The sequence below is a fragment of the Nycticebus coucang genome, chromosome 20 (genome assembly GCF_027406575.1).
Source record: "Nycticebus coucang isolate mNycCou1 chromosome 20, mNycCou1.pri, whole genome shotgun sequence".
In the NCBI taxonomy this organism is placed as follows: Eukaryota; Metazoa; Chordata; class Mammalia; order Primates; family Lorisidae; genus Nycticebus; species Nycticebus coucang.
The window spans coordinates 10,716,656-10,729,572 of NC_069799.1; the positions used below are offsets into that span (position 1 = coordinate 10,716,656).

Here is a 12,917-nt window from a genome sequence, read left to right on the forward strand (position 1 = left end):
AGATTGTGAATTGTTTCAGAAAGAGCTGAGACATCCTCTATTAGTTGATGAGACAGTTTGTGGTAGGAATGTATAGATATTCCTGTTCCGGTAACTCCTGTGGCTACTGCTGTAGTGATGCCTAGTCCTGCTATTAGTGGGATAAGTTGAATAGCTCTTTTAGAGCATGAATGTCCAGCTATATAATCAAGACTGGGGAGAGGAACAGGTTGATCTCCTAGTATAATAGAGATATCAGGGAGTAGTTGGGCGGTTACACAATAGCCTGTCCAGTTACCTGGTAGGGCCGTGTAGGCCAAATTTCCTCCACATACAAAAACATGTCCGGGAGGGGGGCACCGGTGTAAGGTGATGTTAGAAATGGAGGAGCAGTTTGTGAAGGTGATGCTTCCTAAGTCTACATCATAATCATTGTTCTGGGGAGGTTTGTATATACAAGGGGTTTGTGTAAATTCTATAGGTTGGACTCTAAAAGGTAGACTGTCGCTACAGTTTAGATGTGAGTTGTTTAGATGTGAAGTGGAGGTGTTTGTTAGTAGGGCTAGGGGCATAGGTGTGCCAAGAGTTAGACATAGCCAGCAGTTTTCCGCGAGGGTTGGGTTGGAATTATTTAAAGCTTTGAAAGTGGCTTCTAAAATATCAGAGGTTGTTTGGACGTCGAGATCTATGTCTCGAGATTTAGGTAAAGCTAAGGGGTGGTATTGTAGGGGAGTATATTTTTCTTTAATTATTTTTTCAATTTGTTTTTGAACTGCATCTTCTCTTACCCTATCTGATGGCCCACCACCATCAGATGTGTGAATTGGTGGTTTTAGTGGCCAGCAAACATTTTTGCCAATAGTGCCTAAGCAGGAGGCTTGGGCATATTTGGAGTGTCCCAGGTTATGAGTAGAATCAAGCTCACCTCCAAAGGAGCCAGAATAAGTTCTTTGTAAAATGGCTGTTAGATATGTGTTGCCGTTTGTGTGGGTGCACTGTTGGACACTATCGTAGCACATAGAGTGCATTTGATCGGTTATTTCGCACTCCGTGGGACAAGGTCCTGGTTCGTTTTGAACTGGGAGTATTATTTTGGGTGCATTAACACACTGCCAGTTTTGTTTATGTCCTCCTCCTATCTGTGACGTGAAAGTTAAATAGACAGTTTTGCCGCTGCAATCAACTTGGCTAGTATGGGAGGTGTGTATTATTGTAGTTGTTCCTCCCTTACAGTCACAAGGTGCCCCATATAGTTTTTGGAGTAGTTGTTCTGTGGTAATTGCGGGCCCCATGCCACCTAGGGTAGTGTTTAATAAGGTAAAGAATATTATGGCAGGGTTAGAATTTTGGCTACGGGTGACTGGAAATGTAAGAACAGGGGGGTTGTCTTTGGCCCTTTTTGTTCTCCCTATTTTTTGTGGTGGTGAGGGAGATGGATTATTGGCAGTGAGATTGCAGTTTAGTTTAAAAAGTTCAGTTTCAAGGGCCTGAATTTCTTTAATAAGGTGAAGGTGCTCACGCTTGGTTTGTAATATTTCTTTGAGGGAGGAGACTTCATGAGTGAGTGTTGTTTTTGCTAGTCGGATGGGGTCAAGTGGGAGATTATTGGGTATAGAGGGAGGTTTTGGAATAACTGAGGTGTTGAGGTTGTAAGAGCGTGGGTTATGGGGGGTGGGGTTTATTGATGACAGGGGCTGTAAGGCCCCAGGGGTTATCATGGTAATGGACAGCCTGATTTTCTAGGGATTCTTCTTCCTCAGGGTTTAAATGATGTATTTGATTATTAGAAATGAGCGATGGGTAGAGTTTGGGAGATGAAGGTTTTTGAGGGAAAGGGTTGGTAGCATTTGGAGTTTTAAGAGCGTTGTCGGGGCTGTTCGGGGTTTTAGGGGAAACTGGGGGTTGTCAGGAATTTCTACCGTGACAGAGGGGCAGGTGGAAGGAGGGCGAGAAGCCTCTTTAAGGACTTCTTCTCCTACTTTGATGACATCTCAAATGTCAGGATCAATTAAAGGACCTTTAACATGTCATGAATTAAATTCCAGTAGGAAAAGGCTGTAACTGGGACTTTGTCAGGACCAAAGGTGTGGTAAAATTCCTGCAAGGCATCTCCTACTCATTCCCAGCGTTTTTGGCTGATTGTTCCCTCTAAAGGGAACCAGGGGCAGGTGTCATGAATAAAATTAAAAAATTCTTTAAGGTCCTTTCTTTTAACCCTTACTCCTCGCACTCTGAGTGATCCTTTGAGTCCGTCAAGGAACATTTCATGTGTACTAAGCGAATTCCCCATTATGTTGGCTGGATGTCTCTCTCAGGATCTCGGTTCACGCAAGTCTCCAGTCGACTCGGAACTTAAGTTTCTCTGTGATCACTCTCTCTGTGCCTTATGATCTCTGCTTGCGTGTCATAGGTCGGCAGGTATAATCCGCCTGCTTGGACCCTCTCAGGCAGGACAGCTGCCTACCACCCTCAGGCTTAGCCTTTGGGAGGCAGCGTCCCTGGGAATGCCCTTGAGGTGGACGACCGTATAAGACGTAGCGAGCTCAGAGTTTGTTAGAGAGTGTTAGGCAGAAAAACTAGTCCAAGTGTTTTGGAGTTCTCACTGCCAAAACGGGTACTCTTGTCCTTCCCCACTTTGGCGATGTGAGTGTTGATAAGTGGATTAGATCTGGGAGAGCCAATAATAACAGCCAAGACAAAGGGGTGAAATGTTTGAAATCTTGTAAGTTATCGTTTGCCTACCTTCTCTTCTGATCCGTCTCACGGCGGGTGAACCGAGGCGATCTGAATGGGGAGTGCACACAGGTCCTCGCTGCAGCTCTGAAGGGTGCCCGACCGGGGCTTCCGTAGGCAAGTGTTCTCCTCCAGGGGGTCCCGATCGCCCCACATTGGGCGCCAGGATGTCCTGACCCGCAGGACAGCAACGGGGGATGCAGGAACCACCTAAGGGAGAAAAACAAACAAGGGGCACGAGAAAGGGAGACAAGACAGTTTTCTGATCAAGTCTCAAACTTTATTGAAAAACCTGTGCCTTATAAGCATTACGGGGAAGGAGGGTGTGTCTTGTTGGGAGGTTCAGAGGAGTTGTTAACTGGGGATTGGCTAGAGTAAGTAAGATGGGGCATAAGGTGATTGGTTGGCTAGTTGCCGGTAAAGTTACCGGGAAAAGGTAAAACTGTGTTTTACTTGAAGAGGAAGTAAGGCCGAGCTGTACCTTATATGGCTTCCGACACTGGCCCAGCAACTTCATCAAACACTCCTTCACCACAGTGACTCCTAGAATCTGGGAAATTGCTACTTGTCTATCTGGCATCTTTATCCATTCTCCCTCCATTTCCTGGCTCCTCTCTGCTGTCAACTGTTCCTTCTCTCCCTGGGAGTAGATAGGTGAGAGCTCCAGAATCCACAGGATGAAGGGAGCCACTCAGTCTGGATGCAGCCCTTTTTGCCTCAGTACTGAACATAGTGTTCCCTTTAGTGATGGCAAAAGCATCTCCTTGATGTCCACAACAGTGCATCACTGCCACCTTCCGGGGTTTCCATACTGCCTCTAGCAACTGAAGTATCTCTGGCTGATAATTAATGTCCTTTCCCCCAGAATTTAATAGTCCCTTCTTCTTGTACAATGCTCCGCATACTTGGAGAGTCAGAAAAGCATTCGTATTTTTCCCTTGACTTAGTTCTAAGGCTCAAGTCAAGGCAATTAACTCAGTCTTCTGAGCCAATGTGCCTTGAGGTAGGGGCTTAGTAGCCTCTATAGTTTCTGTTAAGGTAACCACTGCATACCCAGCCTGCCGCTCACCTTGCGCTGTCATGTAACTTTAGTCTACATACAAGTGCCAGTTTGTAACTGTCCAAGGCTGGTCACACAAGTCAGCTCTGCTAGACTACACATTATCTATAACTTCCATACAGTCATGCTCATCTCTCCTCCACTGACTGGAAGGAGCATGGCTGGGTTCAGGATGTTCTTGCATTAGAGAGCTAAAAATGTCCCTTAGTGTCCATTAAAGTGGCCACAGGGTGGGGTACTTTCACTCTGTGATGCTGCCATAGAGTCAGCTTATCAGCTTCTTGCACAAAGAGAGCAGTAGTGGCTAGAGCCTGCAAGCATGGTGGCCATTGTTTTGCCACTCCATCCAACTTCTTAGAGAGGTAAGTTACAGGCCTTGGCCAGGACCCAACCAGCTGGGTTAACACAGCTACAGACATCTTTCCTCTCTCTGAGACATACAGAGTGAAGGGCGTGGCCAAGTCTGGTAGCCCCAATGCAGGTGCATTTACCAGCCTCATTTTTAGTTGGGAGAAGGCATGTTCTTATTCTTCCCCCCATTCTAAAGGCGCTCCTTCCTCTCCTTTTGTTGCCTCATACAAGGGCTTAGCCAAGACAGTAAAGTTGGGGATCCAAAGACAACAAAAGCCAATTGTGCCTAAAAATTTCCGAACCTGCTTTCAGCTCCTGGGAGTGGGAAGGAAATTAATGACCTGCCTCAATTTCACACCTAGATTCCTCTCTCCCTGCTGGATAGTAAATCCTAGATAACTTGCCACTGGCAAATCTGGGCCTTTTGTTTGAACACTTTATAGCCACATACTTCTAGATCTCATAAAAGACAGTCCATGCCTCGGGCACAGCCCTCCTGGATTTCTGGAAGTCACGAGCCAGTGCTTCTCCAAAAATCGTGGGTGTTTTAAACCTTTGGCAACCTGGTCCATGTGTACTGGATTGCAGTTTCCATGACTGGTCTCTCCCACTGGAAAGCAAACAGCCTCTGGCTCTCTTGAGCCAGTCTTATACTGAAAAAGGCAACTTTTAAGTCCAGGCAAGTGGACCACTTGGCTTCTAGGGGCAGCAGACTCAGCAGAGTATATGGATTAGGCAGAGTAGGATGCAGTGTTACAGTTACACAATTTACTGGGAAATTCTCATTTTAGGTTTTAATTTTTCCCGAGGTATCTATATAGATGCAGTAGATAACATTTAATACTGCACAATTTTTTCCAGTGTATCCAACAGGTGACCTTTGTTGAGTCTTAAGGCTTCAGAGCAAATATGACTACTGTATATAATTCTATGCTTTTTGGCCAGTCTCTTAGTCCCATTTAATAGATTAATTTAGTAAAACAGTTATGTCTCATTTTATGAGTTGACAGTACAGACAAGGCTGGGATTTAATACAGGTGAGGCACAGCCTCTTTTCTCTTTGAATCATTTTTCTCTCTCCAATTTCTCTCTTTACTAAAGACAAATTATACCAGAACAAACTTATTTGCCAAACTAAACTGTATCTTCAGTATACTGGGTCTGATTATTTGCATAAAGTGCAGTAAGAATAATTATTGGCCATCTAGGTGCTTCTTTCCTTTAAAATTGGCTTTGTTGGAATCTTTTATAAGGAATCTCAGTCTGGACTTCCTTGAAAGCCTTCCATGAGCCCAAGTTTCATCTGTACCATTAGATACCTGTATGCATTGGGTAAATTCCTTTTCTCTTAAGGTCCCCAAGCACATTTTGATTTCTGGACCCATCAGCAAGCAACCTTTGTTACTTACCATAGATCAGGAAATGTTACTGAGGGGTATCTGGCCAGTTTTCCAAAGGGCTTTTTTTATTGGCCTTATAAAGTTAACCTTAATTCCTTAACTCAGTCTGGATACCTCTGGAAATGTTATTCCAGCCAAAGCCTTGGTAAAATAACCAGTGCCTTCATCATGTCTATAGAACAAAACAGATTCTTACTGAACTTATGCAAATAACTGTATTGTCAGAAATTAAGAATACTTACAAATGGCTTTCAAATTCCAGAGAAATCAAGGAGAGAGAGAAAAAAATACACGTTTCAAGCTCTGCTCATAAGTACATACATTGCTTGAAAAGCTACAAATAGCTCAAAAGACAGAAAATTGTTTTTTTTGACTTCTGAAAAACAGAACACAGAAAGAATCAACAATATTTCAAACAAAAAGCCATTACAAACTAGCCCAGTTCCACGTAACTGATTTCTGTTCTGTTTGAAGTTAGGTTAGCAGTACTCATGACATGTTAACTTTCCAATGAAAGTTTTAAAAATCTTCTATTAGTCCGAAGATATTCAATTTCCAAAGATATCAGGAATTTGAACTCGAGAGAATTTGTCAGCCTCTCTTAATATTTCTTTTTCTTTTTAGGATAAACTTTGGACTCAACCAGTTACATAAAAAACACTTTCTTTTTTTAGATGAATTAAAATTATTACCAATAATATATGTTAGGACAGACCAATGCTTTATAGGTGAGGACAGACTGATGCTTTATACATTAGGACAGACAAATGCTTTATAATATTGGAATATTTATATATCCATGACCCATACAAAATTAATCATAATTTCATACTTGACAATGTTTCCTATATATTTTTAATAAATCAAATAAGTTTAATTTGTTTTCCTATGACTTTCAGTGGTCTTAATATTTCAAAAAGACCAAATTTAGAGTTGTGCTTTTTTTGTTGTTGTTGTTGGCCCAGGCCAAGTTCGAACCCGCCAGTCTCAGTGCATGTGGCTGGCACTGCAACCACTGTGCTATGGGCACCAAGCCCCAAATTTAGAGTTTTTATTTTGGAAGGTTTGTTAAATATCAAAGGCCTAAAACATTGGTTAAAATAAGATTACAAGCTGAAAGATTTTAAAGGAAATACATAGTCAACTGGATCACATGTAAATTATTTCACAAATTCCCTTTTATGAGCTTCATTTAACCTGTACAGACAATCCACAAACATTCTAAACTTTCTTAACTTTTACCCCAACTTTCACTTTCTTACACAACCATTCTGTTTCAGGACCAAATTTATCACACAAGATTCTTTCTTTACACAATACCATTCTCCTTTCTGTCTAATTTCTCTTACTCTCAAAAACTCACTTTCCACAAAACAGGATCTCAGTTTACTATGAAGTTATCCAATTACTCAGCCAAAGTGATAATTAGAAGCTTTAAAAGGCAAGAATCTTAACCTTTGACAAAGCCTCCATTTCCCCAACAATTTAAACAACCAAATTATTACATTTTACAAATGAGAGACATTTTATGAGATATAACATCAATACAGAATTTTCCCATTTAGGGCTGGACAGGGAACCCTCATTTTTCAGGCTCAGGTGAGCTCAGATATCTCCCATCTCCAGGTACAAACCCTCTGAGCCCCAGCAAAGTCATGGACAAAGCAGCCCTAAACCTTTTGGATGGCTCCACCCTGACTAAGGAGCACACACCCTAATCCTCTGCCCAGACAAAAACAGCTGCAAAGACCTAATAACCTTGTCCAAGGTGAGGGGCTGCATTCATTCATTTGCTAGAACATCCATTCAGTTTGTAAAGATATTTTTCCATCTAGCAAATCCTGGCCAAAATATCTCTCAGGGCCAATTATTTATCCCCAGACAAAGGACTCATGCAGGAAACCTCCAATCTAGGCCTCTTCCCCACTTCCAGAAGCTGTTCACCTTGGAGACATGTTACTGATATGGATACAGCCCCGTCCAGCATGAGATTTATGCTCTCTCCTCCACATTTTCAAGGGCCATCCAGAGCTCACTGGACTGCCTGAACCGCAACACTTTCCAAGGCATGGCCTCTCTGCCAATAGCTCTGGCACTCTCCACTCCCTCTGCATGCCCCTCAGTCCACCAACTGCCATTTAATCACTCATCTATGGCCTGTGGGCTCAGTTCTCAAATTCCTGAGACAAAACACTCACACTGAAGAAATTCCAGTAACAAAACTACAACAACATCCTTTCTAATGTCTTTTCATTTTCCCCCAAGACCCACATGGCCATGTGGTCACCACCATAGACAGAAAGCGGAAAAACTGGAACTTCCAGTTTCTCTCAGAATAGCCAGGGGGCAAAGTTGAAGCAGGGAAGAAGGGGACACTCACACATTCATTTCACTCCATGAAGGGGGTCGTGGTGTAAAATCCCACCTATTGTTACCCATCTCAGTCAGTCTCCAAGCATTCACATGCACACAATTCCAACCCATTTCTTAACCTGGGCAGCCTCGATTTCCCACTTGAGCTGCCACTTAGCCATAGGAGGCAACCAACACTCCCGTAGGCCCTGTGAAGGGAGGTTCAACTCCACCCTCAGAGTTCTCTCAGTCACACCACATCCACACACTCTCACACACCTCTCAACAGACCTGCTGGCAATCTAATGCCCAAGAAGCTGATCAGGCTCTTACTTCCACTAAAACTGTAGTGGGACCCCCAGATCAATCATACATTGCCTTAGACGTCTCTTCAGGGGTGATCTCACTTCCCGGTCAGGGAACCAAAAATGTTGCAAGAAGACAAGGCCCAATGGAGAGAAAGAGCACCCAAACACCACGTTTATAAGAGGAAGGGCTTTATTCATCAGCCGGGAGCTAACGGCATAGAAGAATTCCAAATGCCCACACTCCCCGACTGGCTTGGTCTTTCCCTTTTTATCAACAGTCAAAAGTTCCACCTCACAGGTACCCTTCTCATTGGCCAGTTTGAATCAAGTGGGAGATGCTATTCCAGCCCCTATAGAACTATAGGAGTTCACAAAACTTGGAAATTTCCAAGTTCCAGGAAGTTAAGTTTACAAATTCCCAAAAGCTGAGTCACCATGGAGAGGACCCTGTAGGTGTATCCTTGTGGTCTCTTTGAGAAGACCTGGTCTCCTAGACTTCACCCTCGGGGGTATCCTTTCTCACATTAACTTGAACACAGGGAAATGTTAAAGAAAAAATCAGACTAGTATGCTTTTGAGCAAAATGCCCAAAAGCAAACGTAATTTGCAAATTGCAACTAAATCTACATAATTACTTGCTCTTAAGGATGCAACTTTATTTAAATATATTTTTTGTAAATTTTTTTTTGTAACAACTATGTGTTGGGGGATGGGACTCTGAAAAGCAAGAAGCAGAGTCTATTATGCAGAGGAACTCTCTGAGTAGCAGGCGACAGCCCCAAGGTAAACAGTTAGAAATCAACAAAACAAAGCATAGGGCTAGAGAAAATTAATATAGGAATGAAATTATCTAAAGGCAGATGGAACTAGAAGAACCAAAGGGTACCAGCATGCTGGCTGAAAGAGGGAGTCATGAGAAAGTGGGAGAAGTCATCTTTTCTGCAGAGTAAGTGATGCTGTGGTTGAGACTGATTTTTCTTTTCATTTATTTATTTATTTTTGAGACAGAGTCTCACTATGTCACCCTTGGCAGAGTGCTGTGGCATCACAGCTCACAGCAACCTCCAACTTTAGGGCTTAAGTGATTCTCTTGCCTCAGCATCCCAAGTAGCTGGGACTACAGGTGCCTGCCAAAACACTTGGCTACTTTTTTGTTGTTGCAGTTGTCATTGTTTAGCAGGCCCAGGACATGTTTGAATCCACCAGCCTCAGTGCATGTGGCCAGCACCCTAATCACTGTGCTATGGGCACTGAGCCATAGTTTCTTATTTTTTTAATATATATATACATATATGTAAAATGTTTTACTTTATTGCCCTCAGTAGAGTGCCGTAGTGTCACAGCTCACAGAAACCTCCAATTCCTGGGCTTAGGGCAATTCTCTTGCCTCAGCCTCCCGAGTACCTGGGACTACAGGCACCCACCACAACGCCCAGCTATTTTTTGTTGTAGTTTGGCTGGGGTCAGGTTCGAACCTGCCACCCTCTGTATATGGGCCCGGTGCTGAGCCACAGGCACTGCCCTTTGAACTATATTTTTATCTCTTTAATTTCCTTTTTTTTTCTTTTTTAGAGACAGAGTCTCACTTTATCACCCTCAGTAGAGTGCCATGGTGTCACACAGCTCACAGCAACCTCCAACTCCTGGGCTTAGTTGATTCTCTTGCCTCAGCCTCCCGAGTAGCTGGGACTACAGGTGCTTGCCACAACACCTGGCTATTTTTTTGTTGTGGTTTGGCCAGGGCTGGGTTTGAACCCGCCACCTTCCGTATATGGGGCTGGTGCCCTACAATGAGCCTCAGGAGCCACCCTATCTCTCTGATTTCCCATTTTACTGAAAGCAAATTATAGCAGAATCAGTTTAATGGTCAAAATAAACTACTCTCACTATACTGGGTCCCATTATTTGCATAAAGTGCCATAAGAATAATTATTAGCCATCTAGGCTTTTCTTCCTTCTAAAATTGGCTTTCCTGGAACCTTTTATAAGGAATCCCAGGTTAGAATTGAAAGACTCTTGCAAGCCAATGTTTCATCTGTGCCATTAGATACCTGTATGCATTGGGTAAATTTCTCTTTTCTCCAGGTCCCAAAGCAAACTGGGATTCCCGGACCTGTCAGAAAGTCACATTTATTACTTATTGCAGATCAGGAAATATTATTTATGAGGTATTGTTATGCCCAGGAGCTCCCCCAAAGACTACACTACCGGAAAAGTTAAATTAAAGAAGAATCCTTTATTGAAGAGCTGGCCAGTGCCTGCCTTAGTGTCCCAACACGGGGTTTCTGAGGGCAGTCCCAAATTATCTGAGACTCTGACTTTTATAAGGCAAAATATTTCCAGGGGGGTAAACAAATGTAATCACAAAAGTGAAAATAATTTGGGGAGATCACAAAGGTGAAGCAGCTTGGTCAGTTTACAATGTTATGATACTGAAAGCACTGAGTAATTCTTTTTACGAAATAAATACAATCTACAATCTCCTAAGGTACTGTTGGGAGGGGGACTTGCAGGTGAGGGTCATAAACAAACACGATCATAAAAGGTGATAATCACCAAGGGAGTACAGTCAATCATTTACCACACTAACAACTCTGAATACGTTCACAATGGGAGGGCAAACAAGAGAAACCAGTTTTTTTTTTTTTTTTGTAGAGACAGTCTCACTGTACCGCCCTCGGGTAGAGTGCCGTGGTGTCACACGGCTCACAGCAACCTCTTAACTCTTGGGCTTACGCGATTCTCTTGCCTCAGCCTCCCGAGCAGCTGGGATTACAGGCGCCCGCCACAACGCCTGGCTATTTTTTGGTTGCAGTTTGGCTGGGGCTGGGTTTGAACCGGCCACCCTCAGCATATGGGGCTGGCGCCCTACTCACTGAGCCACAGGCGCCGCCCGAGAAACCAGTTTTTTAAGGTAGTGGAACGTAAACAATAAAATGGAGTCAAACTTGCTCTTTTAACATTTCCATATCATATAGAGATGGCATGAAGACCACCCCAACAGTATCTGTTCAGTGTTTTTTGTTGTTATTGTTGTAGTTATCATTGTTGTTTGGCAGGCTCAGGCTGGGTTCAAACCCACCAGCCCTGGTGTACATGGCCTGCACTCTAGCCACTGAGCTACAAGTGCTGAGCCTCTGGCCAGTTTTTCAAAGGGCTTTCTATTGGCCAAAAAAGTCAACCTTAATTCCTTAATATAGTCTGAACACTTCTGAAAACATGTCATTCCAGTCAGTCAAAGCCTTGGTAAAATAATCAGTGTCTTTTATTGTGTCCTATAGAAGAAAGCAGATTGTTATTGAACTTGTGCAAATAATTATGTTGTCAGAAATTAAGAATACTTATAATTGGTTTTCAAATTTTAGAGAAATCAAGGAGAGAGGAAAATAAATGTTTAAAATTTTGCTTACAATAAATAACTATAAGAAAGTTTTGCTTGTAAGTACATACATTCATGAAAGCTATAAATTGCTCAAAAGATGAAAAAATTTTTTTTGACTTCTGGAAAACAGAACACAGAAAGAGTCACCAATGTTTCTTTGTTTGTTTTTTATAATTGATAAAGAATCTCACTTTGTCACCCTCCATAGAGTGCTGTGGCATCACAGCTCATAGCAACCTCAAACTCTTGGGCTTAAGTGATTCTCTTGCCTCAGCCTCCCAAGTAGCTGGGACTATGATGCCTGCCACAACACCTGGCTATTTTTAGAGATGAGGTCTTGCTGTGGCTCAGGCTGGTCTGGAACCTGTGAGCTCAGGCAATCCACCTGACCTGGTCTCCCACAGTGCTAGGATTATAGGCATAAGTCACCTTGCCTGGCCTAACAGTGTCACTTTCTGACAGGTCCAGGAACTTCAAGTTGCTTTGGGACTTTGAGAAAACAGGAATTCATCCAGTGCATATAGGTATCTAATGGCACAGAGGAAATGTTGGCTTGACTTGAGAGGCTTTCAGGTCTCACCTGATATTCCTTATAACAGATTCCAACAAGGCCGGGAACAGTGGCTCAGACCTGTAATCCTGGCATTCTGGGAGGCCGAGGCAGGTGGATTGCTGGAGCTCACTGGTTCTTGATCAGTGTAAGCCAGAGGAAGACCCCCATCTTTAAAAAAATAGCCGGGTGGGGAGGCGCCTGTGGCTCAGTCGGTAAGGCGCCGGCCCCATATACTGATGGTGGCGGGTTCAAACCCGGCCCCGGCCGAACTGCAACCAAAAAAAAAAAAAAAAATAGCCGGGTATTGTCACAGGGGCCTATAGTCGCAGCTGGTTGGGAGGTTGAGACAAGAGGATTGTTTGAACCCAAGAGTTTGAGGTTGCAGTGATCTATGATGGCATGGCACTGGCACTCTACTGGGGGCAACAAAGTGAGACTCTGTATCAAAAAACAACAACAACAACAACAAAAGATTCCAGCAAAGCCAATTATAAAAGAAAAGCCTAGATGGTTAATAATTATTCTATGGGGGTGGCGCCCATACCTCAGTGGGTAGAGTGCTGGTCACATACACTGAGGTTGGCAGGCGAGAACCCGTCCTGGGGCCAGCTAGAACAACAATGACAACTGCAACAGAAAGATAGCTGTGCCTTATGGCAGGTGCCCGTAGTCTGAGCTACTTGGGAGGCTGAGGCAAGAGAATTGCTTGAGCCCACGTGTCTGAGGTTGCTGTGAGCTGTGATGCCACAGCACTCTACCTAGGGTGACAGCTTGAGACTCTGTCTCAAAAAAAAAAATT

General features: G+C 43.4%; 1 protein-coding gene across 1 annotated transcript in view; it reads right to left on the reverse strand.

The window, feature by feature from the left end:
• The window catches only part of LOC128573140 (Krueppel-like factor 7), a 75,818-nt gene that overhangs the window by 13,542 nt on the left and 49,359 nt on the right, over positions 1–12,917 (reverse strand). Inside the window, exons 3-4 of the mRNA XM_053573320.1 lie at positions 2,783–2,922; positions 2,583–2,647 (exon numbers count right to left, since the gene is read on the reverse strand). Of these exons, the coding sequence (XP_053429295.1) occupies positions 2,583–2,647; positions 2,783–2,922 (205 nt within the window). The remainder of the gene's footprint in view (positions 1–2,582; positions 2,648–2,782; positions 2,923–12,917) is intronic.